The following is a 17,095-nucleotide window of genomic DNA, read 5'->3' on the forward strand; positions in this document are numbered from 1 at the left end:
ACACAGAAAGATACACAGGTCCCCAGGTACCATTCATGTAACAACCGATGCAGTAAATGATGAGCGAGGTAAGTCTCTTGCTTTCAACAAGTTCGAGGGTATATGGAAAACATGAAGAGTTCCACTTAATCGCAAATTTAACCTCCCGCCATGAAAACACCATCAGCGATGATTATTAAACCTGGGCCCTGGTTGCTGGTCCCCGACACCAACCCAGCTCTTCAGTGTCTGCCCGCCCCACCGCATCCTTCCCCGACCCACCTGTGTATACTTGGTTGCTGAGATTAAAAACCGGAAGTCATCCTTGAATGCCCTCCCTCATCCCCTTAAACCCAGTCCTAAAACCATCCTAATTCTGCCTCCCCTCTGTGCTGAGCACTGGCATTTCCCTTTGCGGTGCCTGGGACCGCACTGGAGGTGATGCTGGTGTGAAGGAGACCGGCAAGGGGAGGAGGGGGCGTGGGGCTGGGAGGGAGGGAGGGGGACGGCAAGGAGGAGTACTTAGCTTGGGCTACTGGGAGGCACTGAATTGGGCGGTGAGGGTGGGGGGAGAAATCATAGCATACACACGTCATAAGTGAGGTAAAGGGATGAACCGAGGCGACATGGCACTAGTTTATGGTGTATCAGAGATGTGCAAACGGGTGTCAGGAGCAAGTCCAGCACTTTTCCCACAGCATCTCTCCTGACCTCTGCAAAGGCTGTTGGGGGTGGGAGGGATACGCTGTCCCCGCTTTGTACTGGGGCTCAGGGAGGCGAGGTCACCTGTCCACTTGCGGTGAATGGAGCTTCGGCGTCTGATCCGAGCAGCCCGCTCACCTGGGCGGGCCCGTGGGGAGGCCTGCCCAGCCCACGGGCGAGGGTGGCAGGGTTCCAGGCCAGCCATCAGCTCTAGAGACTTGACTCACATGTCAGTTATCGCCTCCATTTTCTCTCTAGTGGAGTTCTACCTTTATTTCGTAACTTAGGCCTTTTTTCCTTTTTTAAGGTAGTAGATTCACATGGTTAGAAAATAAAGGATATTAAGGTCTCCCCTCCTAGTCCCCATCCGTTCGATTCTTCTTGGCCTGGGGTAAGCACTGGGTTTTACCGTCTGACGTCTCCTTCCAGTGTCTTTATACACATGGCTGCAAACAGCAAGGGGGCGTGTAGGTCAGATGGAAGAGCTGCTTTCTCTATAAAGGTTCTGTGTGAATGAACAGGGTGTCTTCAGGTGTTTTTCTTTTCAGGAAGGGAATAGTAGGAATAAAACCTGGCATGAATGAACTAACTGCTAAGATCTGATTATCTCGGTAGTGAAGTGTGTATGGGAGTGATTTCCAGTCTGTGTCTTAGGGAGGTTTGTGGTCAGAAGCGCCCTTACTCAGTATATCTGTAATCTTAATAATGGTTCAGTTTGAAAGTAAACAGTTGTTAAAGTAGCTTGACCATTAAAAACCAGACTTCCCTGGCGGTCCAGCGGTTGGGACTCCGCGCTTCCATTGCAGAGGGCCTGGGTTCGATCCCTGGTTGGGGAACTAGGATCCTGCATGCTGCATGGCGCAGCCAAAAACAAAAAAAAACAAAACTAGTAGATTGACCATTAAAAACCAAGTTGCACATCTCTAACCCGGGGTGTCTCCTAAGCACTAGATCTATATATTCAGCTGCTTCCTTACTAGGGACCTGGAAGCACATCAAATGCAACATTTTCCAATTCTCCTTTCCTCGTCCATCCCTCACTAAACTTGGGCCTCTGGATGCCCAAGGATAAAAAGGACCGCTGTCTACCCAGTTGCCCAACCAGAAATCACATATCATTCTTGACCCCTCCCTTTTTTTCCCTCCTCCACCCTTTGTATCTATCCCCACCTCCTGCAACCAGTCATACACAGCCTTTCTTCTCTCAGCAACCCCCCCACCTGCCCAACTTAGCCTCAGGTCAGCCCCATCTCATCTTGCCCAGAGCAGAGGGTTCAGACGCCTTCTCCTTGGAAGGCCTTGACCTGGGCTTATGAGCTGGGGTCTGGGCACGGCCCCGGCCTGCCTCTCACCCTCTGTGAACTCCAGGCCCCCTGAACCACCTGGACTTCTCCCCGCCCCCCACTCCCCTGCCTGCCTTTGAACATCCTGCTTCCTCCATCCAGCATGTAGAGGTCTTTTCCTTCCCTGGAGGCTGGCTGACTGGTCCTTTATAATGCACACAGCTCATGTGTTCAGGGGCCTGCCCCACATGCTGTACCCTGTGCTGAGCACCCGGCCTGCATCCCTTCCCAGGATGCTCTGCGCGCATGACCCATCTTTTGTTCTTCACGGGATCTTCCTGAGCAGGCGCTGCTGTTAACTTCCAGTCCACGGGTGAAAAGTGATCTGCGGCCTAGGGAGGGTCAGCGACTTCTCTGGGGCTGCGCCACTGCTGAGTGGCAGGGCCAGGACCTGAAGGAACCCAGGTTCCATGCCCTGACCCATACTGCGCTGCCCGGCTTCACTGATGGCCCCTCCTCAGCCCAGCTCCTTGAAGGCAGGGGTATCTTGGAAGACAATTATTTGTTGGGTGATTTTTTTTTTTTTTTTTTTTAATTTATTTTTGGCTGCATTGGGTCTTCATTGCTGCGCGCGGGTTTTCTCTAGTTGTGGCTTGCGGGCTCTAGAGCACAGGCTCAATAGTTGTGGCGCTCGGGCTTAGCTGCTCCATGGCATGTGGGATCTTCCCGGACCAGGGCTCGAACCTGTGTCCTTTGCATTGGCAGGTAGATTCTTAACCACTGCGCCACCAGGGAAGCCCTGTTGGGTGATTTTTATTTAAATACAGGAAAGAATGAAGAAAACAAAAATGGTCCAGAATCTTCCTGCTAAGTTAACTACAGTTGACATTTTAAAAAATTTTAAGTATTCTATTTTGGTGGTGAGATAATGCAAACAGCATAGAAAGGTACAATCTTTCACCTAAAGGAACTACTATAAATAGTGTCTTGGGTCTTATCCCCCCTACCAAAGAATTTTTTTTTTATTTAATGCATTTATCACTTTTTCTTGCTTTTTTTTTTTCCACTTGACATATTTTAGAGGTCTCCCTGTGTCAGCATATGTAGCTTGATCTTGTTCTTCTAGTAGCTATGTGGTGTTGCGTTGCCAGAACTTTAGAAAAATATTTGTAATCTGTTGCATAACACTGGATTTATGGTAGGTTTTACCTGATAGGAGCCGTGCACCTCCTCATGCCTGCATCTTTATGGAGATGTGTGCATCGTGGCGTCCTTTACCAAATACAGTCTCAGCAGTGGGAGACCTAGCAGTCCCACTCAGCAGTGGGACTGCTGGGTCATAGGACAAGGGCACCTACGAGTACTATCGAGAGTGCCCAGTGGAGGGCAGAGACGGGTGCTCTGCATCCTTAGAGCCTAGCCCAGGTAGCGGCTCTACCAACCAGTGGAGGATGAACGCACGGACCTGTGTGGACGCTGCAAGTAAACCAACACCATGAGGAAAGCAGGCGAATTTAGAGCGGTCACAGGGGAGCGCCAGAGCTGACAGAAAGCGCCACAGCCAGAGTGGTTCTTTTTAGAAGTCCTGAGAGTGTCCCCACAATCTCACTCCCCGTCTCCTCCTCTTTCAGAAGCGGCACCACGTGCTGCAGACCGCTCATCCCTCGCCGTTTTCGGTGTACAGGGGGTTCTTCGGATGCAGGCATTTCTCTAAAACCAACGAGCTGCTGCAGAAGTCTGGCAAAGAGCCCATCAACTGGAAGGATCTGTGACCTTGGCCCTTGGGGGTCAGGGGTCTTTGAGTGGTTTTCTGGAAGCTGTGATTGAAGTATCTGTCATTTACGAAGTCAAAGTCAAAAAACAATTTCCCTCCTAATTCTTCAGCACCCTGCACGAGGGCACACATTTTCCGCGGAGCAGCAGTGAGCCAGGCAGCCTGGCAGCAGCTTTCCCCGGCCAGAAACCCCAAAATCACCCTGGGACCTCTGGCCTGGAATATGCTGTCTGTGGGTCAAGGTTCTTGGAAGGGAGATGAGGTCAAATAGTCTGGACTGTGTTCCCCTTTGTTATTACTTTCATGGTCAAAGCAGGGAGATAAGCACCTTTTTGGTACAGCCAGCTGCTACTTGTTTTTACCTGGTAGGTTAGACTTTAGGTTTTGTGGTGTTGGGTGTTTTTATTTGGAAAGGCCCTCTTTCTTTACCCAGCCTGGCATTCCAGTCTTGGTCAGGTACACTGGCCCGTGATCTTTCACGGAGCCCTCAGGAAGCCTGAGGACGTTTTGTAAGTTCCCAGAAATTAGGGATCGAGTTCCTGACTGCAGTACTGGCGAAAATTGCTAAGGAACCATCCTTGGTGTGAACTTTCACGTCTGGAGGCTGGGGAAAGTGAACTGGGTCTACTCTAATGCAATTAGTTATGTAATTCTTTGGGTGTTTCTAGGAATAAGCTGTGGAGGTTGAACAGGAAGGAGGAGAAAGGTTTTTGTTGTTTTTTTTTAAGAGGAAAGAAATGCTTTTTTCCTAGCTGCACCCCGCGTTGGGTTTGAGCCAGCATATACTGCCAATGTTGTTTTTTCGTGTGGGGGTGGGGTAGGGGGTGGGGTTAGATTGAAATCACTTTGGGATTTTTTTTTTGCAACACTGGAGAATTTTGCTTTTTTTAAAAAGATACTTAACGCAGATGTGTATATATACATTTTTTTAAATCCTTTTTTTAAGAGGCAATCTTTATTAGGTGTGCACCTCCATTCCAGATCCCGTTAGAGCGCTGTTTTGCTGTTAGCTGGGTTAAAGGGTTAACCCTGCGAGAGTTTGGTAATAAAAGATTGTTGAAGTTTCGCTCGGTGCCTGGTCCTTCTGGGCCCTGGGCGGACGCCCTTTAGGCTACTCTTGGCTTGGGGCGGCCCGCGGTCGCCATGACAACCATTGTGGGCCGGAAGGGCCGCCTCCGTGCCGCCCTTCCTCCTTTCCCCCTCCCCCCGCCGCTCCGATGGAGCCGCCCACCCCTGCGCCCGGCCTCGGTAAGCCCTGGGCCGGGTTCACGGGAGGGGCGCGGGCAGGAGTCAGCGAGGGTGGGGCTCCGAGCTCGGCCCCAGCCGAGCCTGGCGCAGCACCCCGGGCGCTGTAGAGGGGGGATGGGGGCTGAACGGGGTCGGGGTCTGCTGGGACCCTAAAGGAGCCACGTCGGACTGGAAAAAGCATTTCTCCACGGATCTTGGCATGCTCACCATGGCTGCGTGTCCTGCCAAGCCCTGCGACAGTGCGAGGGCAGCTTCCCCCACCCCTCCCTCAGCTAGTTTTCCAGACTCTTCTCTGGGCTTGAGGTGTGAGGCCAAGGCACTGGGAAGACCCCCTGATGGTGGCCCACTGACCTGGCAGCACTTGGCTCCAGTAGCTGGGGCGGAACATCCAGAGAAAAGGTCGGCGTCCCCTGCTGTCTGATGAAGGGAGCAAAAAGAATAAAGAAGTCTTGGGAACGCGGGTGCTTGGGTTTAAGTGGGCGAGAAGGACTGCATCCAGTGAGAACATCCAGTCTAAAGCGTTTCTTAGGAGGGCAGGGATTTGGAAACTTGCTTGAGAAGATTGCTTCCCCTCTGGGCCTGAGTTTTCTCACGTCTGAAAAGAAGTGTTTATGATCCCACATTGTGCAAAATCAGCACGAAGATGCATTTGCAGTTTTCCCTCTGGTAACTTTGGGGTCCTCCCCTAAGCGTTCCAACGGATTCCCTTCATCCAAAGAAGAAGTGAGAGCATAATGTTGATCAGTGAGGTTTTAACACCGATCTCCTAATGCAGTGCTGTGAGTAGGGAGGAAGCAGAAAGCTCTGAGGTACCACAAATAATTAAAAAGCAAACTAATTTTTTAAGAAATTATATTGAACCTTGGAAGTGTAGTGACACTTTAAACAGAACACAGAGCAGCATCTTAAATGGTCTATGACCACCCCTGCCCCCGAAAAAGAAATACAAATTCGGTCACTGATTTTTTAGAAACAAGGTTAATTTTGAGGAACTTTTACCTGTGTAGTTGTAACTTTTTTTCACATGTTTTCAGATTTGCTATGATTATAGCACTGGGTCACTGGGTATGCAAAGATGTTGTAAAAGGTGTTAAGTTCAGCTGAGTAAATGAAGATCTAATTGGCATCATTACAAGATTCATGAGTCAAGCAGCATCTCATCTAGCAGAGACATACTCTGAGGGGTTGTACAAAATGGAAGGCATTTGTAGAAAGGAGGGTGGGACAAGGAAATCATCGAAAAAATGAAAGTTCATTGGAGGAAAGTCAGTTCAAGTGACAGTGGCTTCTCATTGGGGTTTGTGATTGACACTTTGGGGTAATTGACCAGAGTCAGTTACCAGAGGGCATAAGAGCTCCCTCTCCAGGCCCTCCCAACTCCAGTTTTAGTTGAGGTTTCCTTTTATTAATTTTCAGTTACTGCCTTTTGATCAAGATATTTCTCCAAAAGCATCGCTGATCCAGAGACAGGCTTTCCAAATTCAGCCTTCGCTCCTCGGTGCCAGGAAAGACCTTTTCTGGGTGTCATGTCCCACACTGGAGGGAAAGTGCACGGACCAGAAACTGCCTGAGGCCACATTTGAGTAACAAGAGACAGTAGTAGGGAGAACTCGCAGGCATTTCTTATCCCAAGTCTGTATTTTGTCAAGGTTGTAAGCGTTGGAAATCATCTCAAAGTGCTGAGCTAGCATCACCTCATTAAGCACATCATTTTCACTAAGGTTCAACAATCAGGAGGTAGAAAACTTAACAAGTATGCAGAACAGAATTTAAAACAACATAACAAAACCATCTTTACACAGAACCATAAAGATGGTTCTAAACCAAAACTTTCACATACAAAGATGTAGCCAGGAGGTGTGCATAAGGCTCCTGCATAAGTGACAGTATCTGTGGACCCGTTCATTGTTACAGAGGCATTAGCATCATTCAACCAAGGCTCATATACTGTATTATTATATATTGAAAGGCTGTCTAAATACATGGGTATGTCAATAAGCTTACAAATGGCCTGATTACATTGGCTGCCCCACAGAGTTTCTTATATAGATACTCGAGAGACCTCATTTTCCCATCCCAGGGTTGGGTTAGATTGAAGCAAAGAACAAGGTTAGGTGGGTTTAGTACCCTCACTTTATAAAACAGGCCCTTGGAACACTTTAAACACACAGTGGCATTTGGGATTTCATTGAAATTACTTCTAGGGTGGAGCCAGGCCAAGTGGCAGTTGAATGAAGTCCAGCTGCAGGTGTTCAAGGGTCTCAGGGCTCCAGGAGCAAGAATAATTTTTCCAGGATTATGGACCTGGCAGATCAGAATTGTTGGTAGTCTGTTTTTGCAGTTTTGTAGACGTCTCCCCACCAATGGTGATTCATAATTTGAGTCATCTTAAATGTACTATGGTGGGTGAAGGAATGTAAACACAAAAAACAAAGGGATTTGCCAGGGTTCCAGGAAGAACCAGGCAGCCGTCTTGGGTTTCCAAGAGCCCTGACCATTTAGTTTACAGCCATTGTTTACCCACCTTAATTTCTCTGATTCAGGAGCAGACTGTTGCCATGTTACAAGGACATCAGGATGGCAGAAGTCTGGCAGTGAGGGATGATGTTTTGCGGAAGCAGAACGGATTGCATCCACACGTGTTACGATCTTTATAGATTCCGTCGCTGTTGCCTTTGCACGAGAGCCATCCAGGACATTTCCCTGATGCTCAGGTTCAGTCCTTTTAGTGTGAGTCTTAATTTTGATGACAGCAGTTTCAGAAAGTAAGAGAATAGCAGTAAGAAGATCGTTTACTTGTTGCCCATTTTCTATTGGGGTCCCAGAGGATGTCATACAACATTTTAAGATAATAACTAGAATTACAAGTGATAATCACTGTACCAGGTCCTATCAGATTTCTAGGAATTTCACACAATTTCTGGAACACTTACATACCTGTACAAACACAACATAAAAAAAGCTTAGTGGGGACTTCCCTGGTGGTCCAGCAGTTAAGACTCTGCACTCCCAATGCAGGGGGCATGGGTTTGATCCCTGGTCAGGGAACTAGATCCCACATGCCGCACCTAAGAGCCTGCATGCCACGACTAAGAGCCTGCATGCCGCAACTAAAGATCCCGCACGCCATGACGAAGATCCCACACACGGCAATGAAGATCCCGAATGCCGCAACTAAGAACTGGCGCAGCCAAATAAATAAATATTTTTTTAAAAAAAGGTTTAGTACTATTTCTTGTTTGACAATGCTTCTCATGTAATTTAACATATCAAATAAGCCTAATTAGTTTAACAAATATTTTGGTAAGTTCCAGGGGTCCTGTGGGAAAATCCCGAAGTTTCTTCCAGGTCAAAAAGACTTCATTTAGAATTTGATTTGGGGAAGCTTGTTAAAAATATGAAAAAAAAAAAAAAGGTTTAAAAACACTGCCTAGATAGGATCACAGGTCACTGTGAAACATTACTTAGTTATCTATTTAACCAAAGTGACAAAAATAATTTTAACAGGCAAATATAGAAGGTTATACAGCTGTTAGCAAAACTTTAGCTCTTTTAATATGAAGAAGACTCAGTTTTCCTAAGTAACCAAGGACCTGATGACAAAGAGCACAGGAGATGACTGTGATAAAACACAAAATCTTTGCTTTCTAGGCAGATTACTTTTAAAGAAAAAGCTTTTACAATCTTTTATCAGGAGCAGATCAACAATCCCAGAAAACTTGTTCTGTCAGCAGATGAAAGAAAATTAAGCTTTAGTTTTACATAATAAGCCTATTTCCAGAACCATTCTGGTAGCAATCCAAATTTTAACCCACTTGACTACAGAAGGTAAATTTGTCCTTCATAAGCAGAAGTTCTAGTTTCGACAAAATTACTCTCACTTCCCTTAACAGAAATGCATCTTCATTCTTCATGCCTTTTCTTACCCAAAACACATCCTTCTTTCCTTGCATACAGAGTTGTTTCCCTTATTATTTCTAGTAGTTTCAATAACATGTTAGAATTTTTAGCCCTGAGAAATCTTTAATTTCTAGTGAAAACTAAGAAGCAAGTAATCATGAACTGTCTTTAATATTAGCATTCTGTGGCTTGGCAAATTTATAAATACTTTTAATAGTTTATAGAAACATGCTTTTTGGTGTGGCTTAAAACATGTTTACTAATAGATCCACTTCGTTTCTCTGCAGTGGGAATTCAAAAGCAGATAAACCTATGATCAGTAATTAATATTCAATATTTTATCTTAACTAGGGAATGATCCATATATTCAATAAGTTTCTATCATTTAATTTAACTTAGCAAAATTCTAAAGTTTCAGGTTGCCGGAAAGATCTGGGAAACTTATTTGAAAAGTTCACCTAAAAAACCTTTTATCTTACATTTATTTAATTTACTTGCCCTTAGCAGTTATGTTTAGATTACTTATGAAAATTTCATCATACCGAGTTATTTTTCTTGTTGACAAATTTGTAAGCCTAGGTAGAATAAAAGTATTATATTTAATGCTAAAAACTCTAAAGACATGCCTGTTTTATTTAAGCCAACAAATTTAAACTAGCTTTTATTTACTGAAGATTATCCCAGATCACATGAGGCATTTGGGTTAGTTTCTATTTTTCTGAGAATTTAGAATGCCCAATCTTTAAAAGTGCCTGACCTTCAAACCAACTAAATAGAGCTCTTTTACAAAATAATTTTAGCAATACCATCCAGAAGTAGAAAAATATCTCACATTTAATATCTATATCTATCTACCTATTTATCTCTCTATATATCTATCTAGATACCTTTATATACATGTATACAAATATATAAACATGCAAACAGGTTTTATAAGTTTTCCTTCTTTTGTGCAGGACAGTTCTATATCTAATGTCCTGATCTATTACAATAGGGGAGGTTTGGGGATTGGCAAAAAGGATTGACAGACCCCTCCACTTATTGTTGGACTGTTTCTTTCTCTCTGGGTACACAGTTCATTTTGACTTAGGGGAGGAGCCTAAAAAAATTACATCAAGCTCTGAATATCAGCTTCCAATTTTCTGATCATAAAGTTATTGAATCCTTTCAAACATCTTGTCAAGTTTTAGCCAGGGCAAACAGTAAATACTACTGGCAGTGTGAACAACCCCATGAATTGTATTTGTAGTTTCCCCTTGGCTGTTAAAGGGAATAACACAGCAGTTTACCAGAAAATCCCTCAGCGTCCCGTCAACTTTGAGAGGGGCCCATATGGGGGTATTTAAGTTGATGTTGAAGAATTTGCATAAAGTTTTAAGGACAACCACTTTCCCACTGTCCCAGGTGATTACAATTGAGACATCAAGTTCTCTGCCAGTGTTTTTTCTTTTTAATATTTATTTATTTATATATTTATTTATTTATTTGGCTGCCTCGGATCTTAGTTGGGGTACTCGGGATCTTTGTTGCGCCATGCGGGATCTAGTTCCTGACCAGGGAAGTGAACCTGGGCCCCCTGCATTGGGAGCTCGGAGTCTTAACCACTGGACCACCAGGGAAGTTCCTGGGCCAGTGTTTTGATAATGAACTGCTAATAGGGTGAAAAGGGGGAGGCCTAGGTGTTGTTTTAGATACCTTTTGCATCTTTAATTTTTAAGATTATCCTTTTGCAATGAATCTTCCAATGAAACTATTTTGGAATCCTGAAGCATTTTGGTAGCTTCCGCATACCATTTAAAATAGGTATCCCATCTGTCTGTTCAACTTGGGATCCCTTTCTCTCTAGCGTATTTCTTTTCTTTTTTTTTTTTTTTTAATCTAGCGTATTTCTTAAATGAACAATCTTGTCTGACTGGAACGTTCCCCAGGATGGCCATTGTAATTCTATGTAGTCTTTATTAAGACTTTGCCATTTTTGTAGATATCTACAGCGTCTGGGACCACAGTTCTTAGACAAAATAAGCAGGTGTGTGGGAAGGTGGTGAGCTCACCTCTTTGGATATAAAGGATCTGTTTCTTTTAGCTAAGTTTTTGGGTTTCTTGGAGCCTCACTAATAATCTGGGGAGTGGGGAAAGGGTTTAACCTCCAGGCCCCAAAGAATGAGGACTGTGGGTTGATTCCAAACAAATGAGTTGCAGCTGCTACCAGGAGTTCCCAAGGTGGAATCTGGGGGAGGATTGCAAATAAATGGGGAATTGTAGACTAAGCTGTTAGCAGTTCCCAAAGTGGAATCCAGAACGGAGTTTAAGGGCTGGGATTTTTCCATCTGGGAAATTGTAGTCTTAAAGGCTAGGGACTTAGCTTCAGGTAGAACTATCTGCCAGCTCAAGCTGACCTGCCCTGTAAAGGAAAGCCAATTGGGTTGGGAGCTTGGACGCAAAGAGGGTGGAGCCCAAACAGAGGGGAACTTGCCAATGGCCCTCGCAAACGGCAAGAAAGACTGAACTCAAACCATTTCTCATTGTCCCCGAATGTCATCAGGAATTTGCTTTGGATCCCCTCACTGCCACCAATCTGTTAGACAACAAATTTCAACTGAGTAAATTTGAAGATCTAATTGGCTTTATTAAATGATTCACAAATCTGGCAGCATCTCATCTAGCAAGCAGAGAGATACTTCAGTTGTACAAAACGGCAGGTTTTTATAGAAAGGAGGGTGGGACAAGGAAATCATCAACAAGAGAAAAGTGAAAGTTCATTGGAGGAAAGTAAGAGTTCAGGTGATAACAGCTTCTCATTGGCTGAGCTGTGGCCATTTCCATTGGCTGGGCTTGTTACTGGGCGGGAAGAAAATCTTCCTCCTGCTGGAGTAGTAAAGTAGTTGTATTTGGGAGCGCTAGGTATGTCTCTTCTGGTTGGGATCTGTAATTGATGGCTTCCTGTTTGGGGTAATTGATGAGGAATGGGAGGGTGTGAGAGCTCCCTCTACAGGCCTTCCAATTTCAGTTGAGGTTTCCTCTTACTAATTTTCACAAAGACAGTCTTGGCTTTGTAGGGCAGGGATCAGCATACATTTTCTATAAAGGGTCAGATAGTAAATATTTTAGGCTTTGCAGTCATCCCGTCTCTGGGAAATACTCAACTCTTCATTGACACGTACAAATGTAAATGAATGGTGTGGCTGTGTTCCAATAAAACTTTATGGACACTGAAATTGGCATTTAATATGATTTGTGAGTGTCACAATCTTTTGATTTTTTTAATAAAGCATCTAACAAATGTAAAAACCACTCTTAGCCCGGGAGCCATAGGAAAACAGGCAACACGGGCCCAGATTTTGGCTCCCTGTACTCGTGCTTCCACTCAGATGGCAGCAGTGATGGGGCCCATCTGTTGCGTCCTCCCACTGCCTGGCCAGTTCCTCGTGGCTTGCTGTGGGAGCCCGTGAGAGCCCAGCCAACAAATGATTCCCTTCTCAGGCAAGGAGAGCAGTGTCTATCTGCTGAGGGCTTTTGGAAACACGAGACACTCAGTTATGCAAAATGTTGTTCCGGGAACCCCAAGTTATAAATTAATCGTGTGAAAGCTACTATCTTGTTTGTGACTTAAGTCCAGCGGGGCAAGGTCAGGGAATGTGAGTTTTTTTTTTAAACTTTAGCGTGTTGTGGGTATGCTTTCATTATTAGACAATACATTCTTTCCCTCTTAAAATTACTCTTCGGCTTCAGTTTGCTCCTGGTATAAAAAGTCTTAAGAGTTTTGGATTGGAGAAGCAAACTTTTTGGTGTCTGTGTGTGTGACAGTGGCTTTTCATCCTTGTCAAAGCTTCAAGGCGTACAAGAAAGAACTGGTGGGGGCTCTGGGCTACTTGAAGGAGGGTCCTGGTAAATGACCTTGTTTGATCTCAGTGGGAACCAGTTTTTAAGTTTCTGCAGTATGTTTGGAAATGCAAATATTCGTGAGAGGGGCATCCCGAGAGATCAATACATTGCTCCTCAATTGTGTACTTCCTGTGTCCTTGTGTCCCTCTCAGTTAGTGGTATTTGGGGTGATGAAGGGGGGATCTGGCTTCTAGAAAATGCTATGCCATAAACAGAGTGTCCAGGGAGAACAGAGCCACAGAAAGAGTTCTTTATCTGTGTGTGTGGAGCAGGAGGGGGAAATGTTTCTAGTCTTTTGAGAAAAAGGAATTTCATTAAAAAAATATATTAAGTGCCTGTTATGAGCAAGCCACCACGCTAGAGGTTCAGTGCACACCATTTCATTTAATTTTCTCAACCATATGGTGAAGTAATTAGATGAAGAAACAGGCTTGGCCATTTGCCCAAAGCCACAGGTAACAGAGCAAGGATTCAAACTCAAGTCAACCTGATTTCAAAGCCCAATAGCCTTACCACTCCTGACACTCTGCCCAGATCACAATTATTTGGAGTCATCGAGGAGGGATTTTCAATGGGGTGTTACAAAATTTCCCTGAGTCACAGATGGCTCTCCCCGGAGACATAGGAGACCATGTCTATATTTTGAGAGATGCTTCTTCCAAAGGATTGTATGAGCTACTCTAGAGTGAAGTAGGCTTGATAAATAATCTAAGCACCATCATCGGCTGAGTCCTCGAGCTGCATTATTTCATCCCCAGCTCCTATAAAACACGTGTGCTGCTCTCCCAGGCTCCTGCTGTGATACCCAGGCTCCAAGAGGACACGGCAGCAGGTGAGAAATATGCTTCCTGCTTACAAGTCCAATGAAGAAAATTCCGAGAAGTCCACTATTTGATAACTCTTCCTTCTTGGAAAACAAGCCCAGAAATGAAGTTGCTCTGGCATGGTGAAGGCTGCGCCTGCACAGTCACCACTGAAATCATTTTTGCATCAGTTCAGGGCCCTTACGGATTTTTCCACTTGCGAAGCAACTGAACTGCGGTCCCCTTAGCTTTTCTTGGAGCACAATGCAATGCCACCCCCCCTTTAAAAAAAATTTTTATTGGAGTATGGTTGCTTTACAATGTTGTAAAGCACAACCACTGCACAACAAAATGAATCCGCCATACACGTACAGATATCCCCTCCTTTTTGGGCTTCCCTACCATTTAGGTTACCACAGTGCATTAGGTAGAGTTCCCTGCTCTATACAGTATGTTCCCATCGGTTGTTGCAATGCCCTTTTGTGTGGCCTCTGCTTTCCCCGCTCTGGCTTGGACCTGGACGTGACCTTTATCCTACATGCCTCTGGCTCTCCCCGATCTGTAGAACGCTCTGTCACTGTGGCCATAGGCTGGATTTCTGTCTTCCCCGCCAGCCCGAGCGAGAGCCAGCTGACCCTGGCTGGGAACGGAGCTGTTTTGTTTCTGTCTTTTTCCCCCACAAGTCCGGAAAAATAGGAAGCATTTCATCGAGTGGCGTCTTCCTTGAGAGGGTTTTACAAAATCTCTTCCGGGGAGAGAAGCCAGAAGAGTTTTTGATAATGATCACCTTAACCCATTCGAGCCTTCTCTGTGGGCTTGTTCCAGAAGCCATTTCTCAAACACTCAACAACCTGCACGGGGTTAATTTTCAGCATGTCACAGGAGGGCCAGAATGACTTTGTATTGCTGACGACAGCTTGGACTTTAGCTGCGCCGTGGCTTAGGTATCTAGGGATTTTGAAATAAAGCAAGTGATGGGACTAAAAGGAGGGAGGCAGAACTGCTCCCACTTCACCTGGGTTATGCCTCCTCTTCAGAGTCTTGAAAGTTAAGCGCTCTGGGGATATTTTTAAATGGCAGGGGCCAGTTAATCTAAAAGTGACATTTACAGTCACGGCAGTGAGCAGCTAGCTGGCTGAGATTCAGGTCCTCGGCTAACAGGGAACCCGGAAAACCTCAGCCTGAACGCACAATTGAGAGGACATGGGGAAAGAAAAGGTGAAGAGATAGTGGTAAGTGAGTTCCCCCCCCCTCCCTGGGGTCACTGACCATACAGCCAGCATCCATGTGAATAGGAATTTAACACATAGTGAGGGCAGCCCCTGGACAGAGGCTTGCATGCGGGCACAGAGGCGCGGCTGTTTGAGGGAAGCTGATGTAAAGGGCTCGAAATGTAATGTAGATGAAGGACCTTTTCTTTGCTTCTATAAATGGTTATGTTGCCGGGGATCCCAGTGCAAACTTTCATCAGCTTCACACACCAAAATAGTTTAGGCTTTAGTTTTACCTACAAGGCAACTCTGGGAGATTTTGGCCCCCAAAGCTTCTGTCTTCAAGAAGAGAATTCTGTTTCTTATAGATGTCCAATCTCTCAGACTGTTGCTCGTTTTTTTTAAAAACAGCAGACTCTGAGAGTAAAGCATTTCTGGTGGTCCTCTGTTGCTAGAAAGACACAATTTTCTTTCATTTTTAAAAAGCCTAGTACGAAGTAAAAGTCTTGAAACAGCACAAAGTAAAATGAGGCGTCTTCTTGAACCATCCTCTGTCTGTCCCTCCTCGGGGGAGGCACTATCCCCTTACCTTTTACAAGGCACAGTTTGGTATAAAGCTTCCCAGAACTTGTTTCCTTCAGACCTTTTGTTCTGGGCATTCACTGTGTGCATAATCATATCTCTCACGTCAATCATTACTGTTATTTTAACATAAACAGGCAGGACTGAGGGGGAGTTCCCGGGAAGCAGGTCTTTTAGTTTAAAAGCTGAAAGGTATAGACATTGTTTTAAATAATTTTTCCTTCTAACAGTGTCTTGGGGGATCTTTACAAGATGTGATTTCTTTGCTGACTTCTCCAGATTTTAAATGGAAAGACCCAGCCAATCCTAAGTCAGGTGATCAGAGGTGCAAACATCCCCAAATCGTGACGTTATTTGAAGAGCTCTTTTGAAGGCATTTTATATTAATGCAAAAGAGTTTTATTTGCTCCTGCTCTGGTGTCATGTAAACTCCCTCAGACTCTAATCACCTTCAGATCTGAGACAGAATTTAGAGTATGATGTTATATGAGATACCTGATCTTTTTTTAAAAAATAAATTTATTTATTTATTTATTTATGGCTGTGTTGGGTCTTTGTTGCTGCGCACAGGCCTTCTCTAGTTGCAGCAAGCGGGGGCTACTCTTCGTTGCGGTGCGCGGGCTTCTCATGGTGGTGGCTTCTCTTCTTGTGGAGCACGGGCTCTAGGCACACAGGCTTCAGTAGTTGTGGCACGTGGGCTCAGTAGTTGTGGCTCACAGGCTCTAGAGCGCAGGCTCAGTAGTTGTGGCACACGAGCTTAGTTGCTCTGCGGCATGTGGGATCTTCCCGAACCAGGGCTTGAACCTGTGGCTCCTGCATTGGCAGGTGGATTCTCAACCACTGCGCCACCAGGGAATTCTGAGATACTTGATCTTTATGGGGAAATAAACATTTTAATCTTTTGAAATGGAGTTTCCTCAAAGTCTTATCCCCGTAGAAACATTGGGATACCTTATTCTAAAGCTTCCTCCGCATTTTGACTCAGGGATCTTACTTCGGAGGAGTGTATCTGTTCCTTGGGGAAGCCTGGAAGCATGGTCAGAAATCTTGCATTTTATCTGAAAACTTCATGTACAGTTCACATTCTGTTCTAATAGATCTCTTTGTTATTATAACAGTAAGCTTATTACCATAGAGTAAGATGATTCTCCAGGAAGATAGTCTATGTTCCATTATTCTAGGGATCCAGGGCTGCTGGGTACAGCAAGGAAACTGAGGTATGGATTACTGAGTGGTTGGCATGTGCCAGGTGTTTACCCACAAGGACACTCCTGGTAAGGAGATATTATTTACTCCTTTTCACAGAGCAGGAAACCAAGGTTTGGAGAATTTGGGTGACAGGCTCAGGTCAGTCAGGTGACAAATGTCAGAGCCTCCACCCAGGTCACTCCCACATCAGAAGTCCCGCTGTCTGCCCCTCTGGGGTACCCAGCACACATTAGCCACCCCGACCTGTGCTGGGGCCCCAGGAAAACAAGCACACTCTTCGGGGGTTTTGTGCCAGTCCTTTTGGACTCACTAAAGCGCCACCTCTTCAAATCAAATTAAATCATGAGTGACAGTGATATTAGAGGGAAACCTTGAACACACCCTCCTTTCTATTTACAAGTAAATCAGTCACAGGCTCCAGTACTAACTAGAATAATCGGTTGTCGGAAACGCCTCTCTTAGCAGGCTTCCTCCACTCTGTTATAAGGAAAGCTGTGCTCTCTTATTTCCACACTCCCAATA

General features: G+C 45.1%; 1 protein-coding gene across 3 annotated transcripts in view; it reads left to right on the plus strand.

Moving 5' to 3' along the window:
- Positions 1-17,095, plus strand: part of ACACB (acetyl-CoA carboxylase beta) — a 142,921-nt gene that overhangs the window by 7,022 nt on the left and 118,804 nt on the right. For 2 of the 3 annotated variants that reach the window (XM_082354423.1, XM_082354424.1), the window contains one exon: positions 3,596-4,804. The exons of the other annotated variant lie outside the window; for it this stretch is intronic. In XM_082354423.1, the coding sequence (XP_082210549.1) occupies positions 3,596-3,736 (141 nt within the window). In that variant the 3' untranslated portion in view covers positions 3,737-4,804. Of the gene's footprint in view, positions 1-3,595; positions 4,805-17,095 lie in introns of those variants that run through there. 3 annotated transcript variants of the gene reach the window in all.

The sequence above is a fragment of the Balaenoptera borealis genome (genome assembly GCF_965194805.1).
Source record: "Balaenoptera borealis genome assembly, chromosome: 14".
NCBI classification, from domain to species: Eukaryota; Metazoa; Chordata; class Mammalia; order Artiodactyla; family Balaenopteridae; genus Balaenoptera; species Balaenoptera borealis.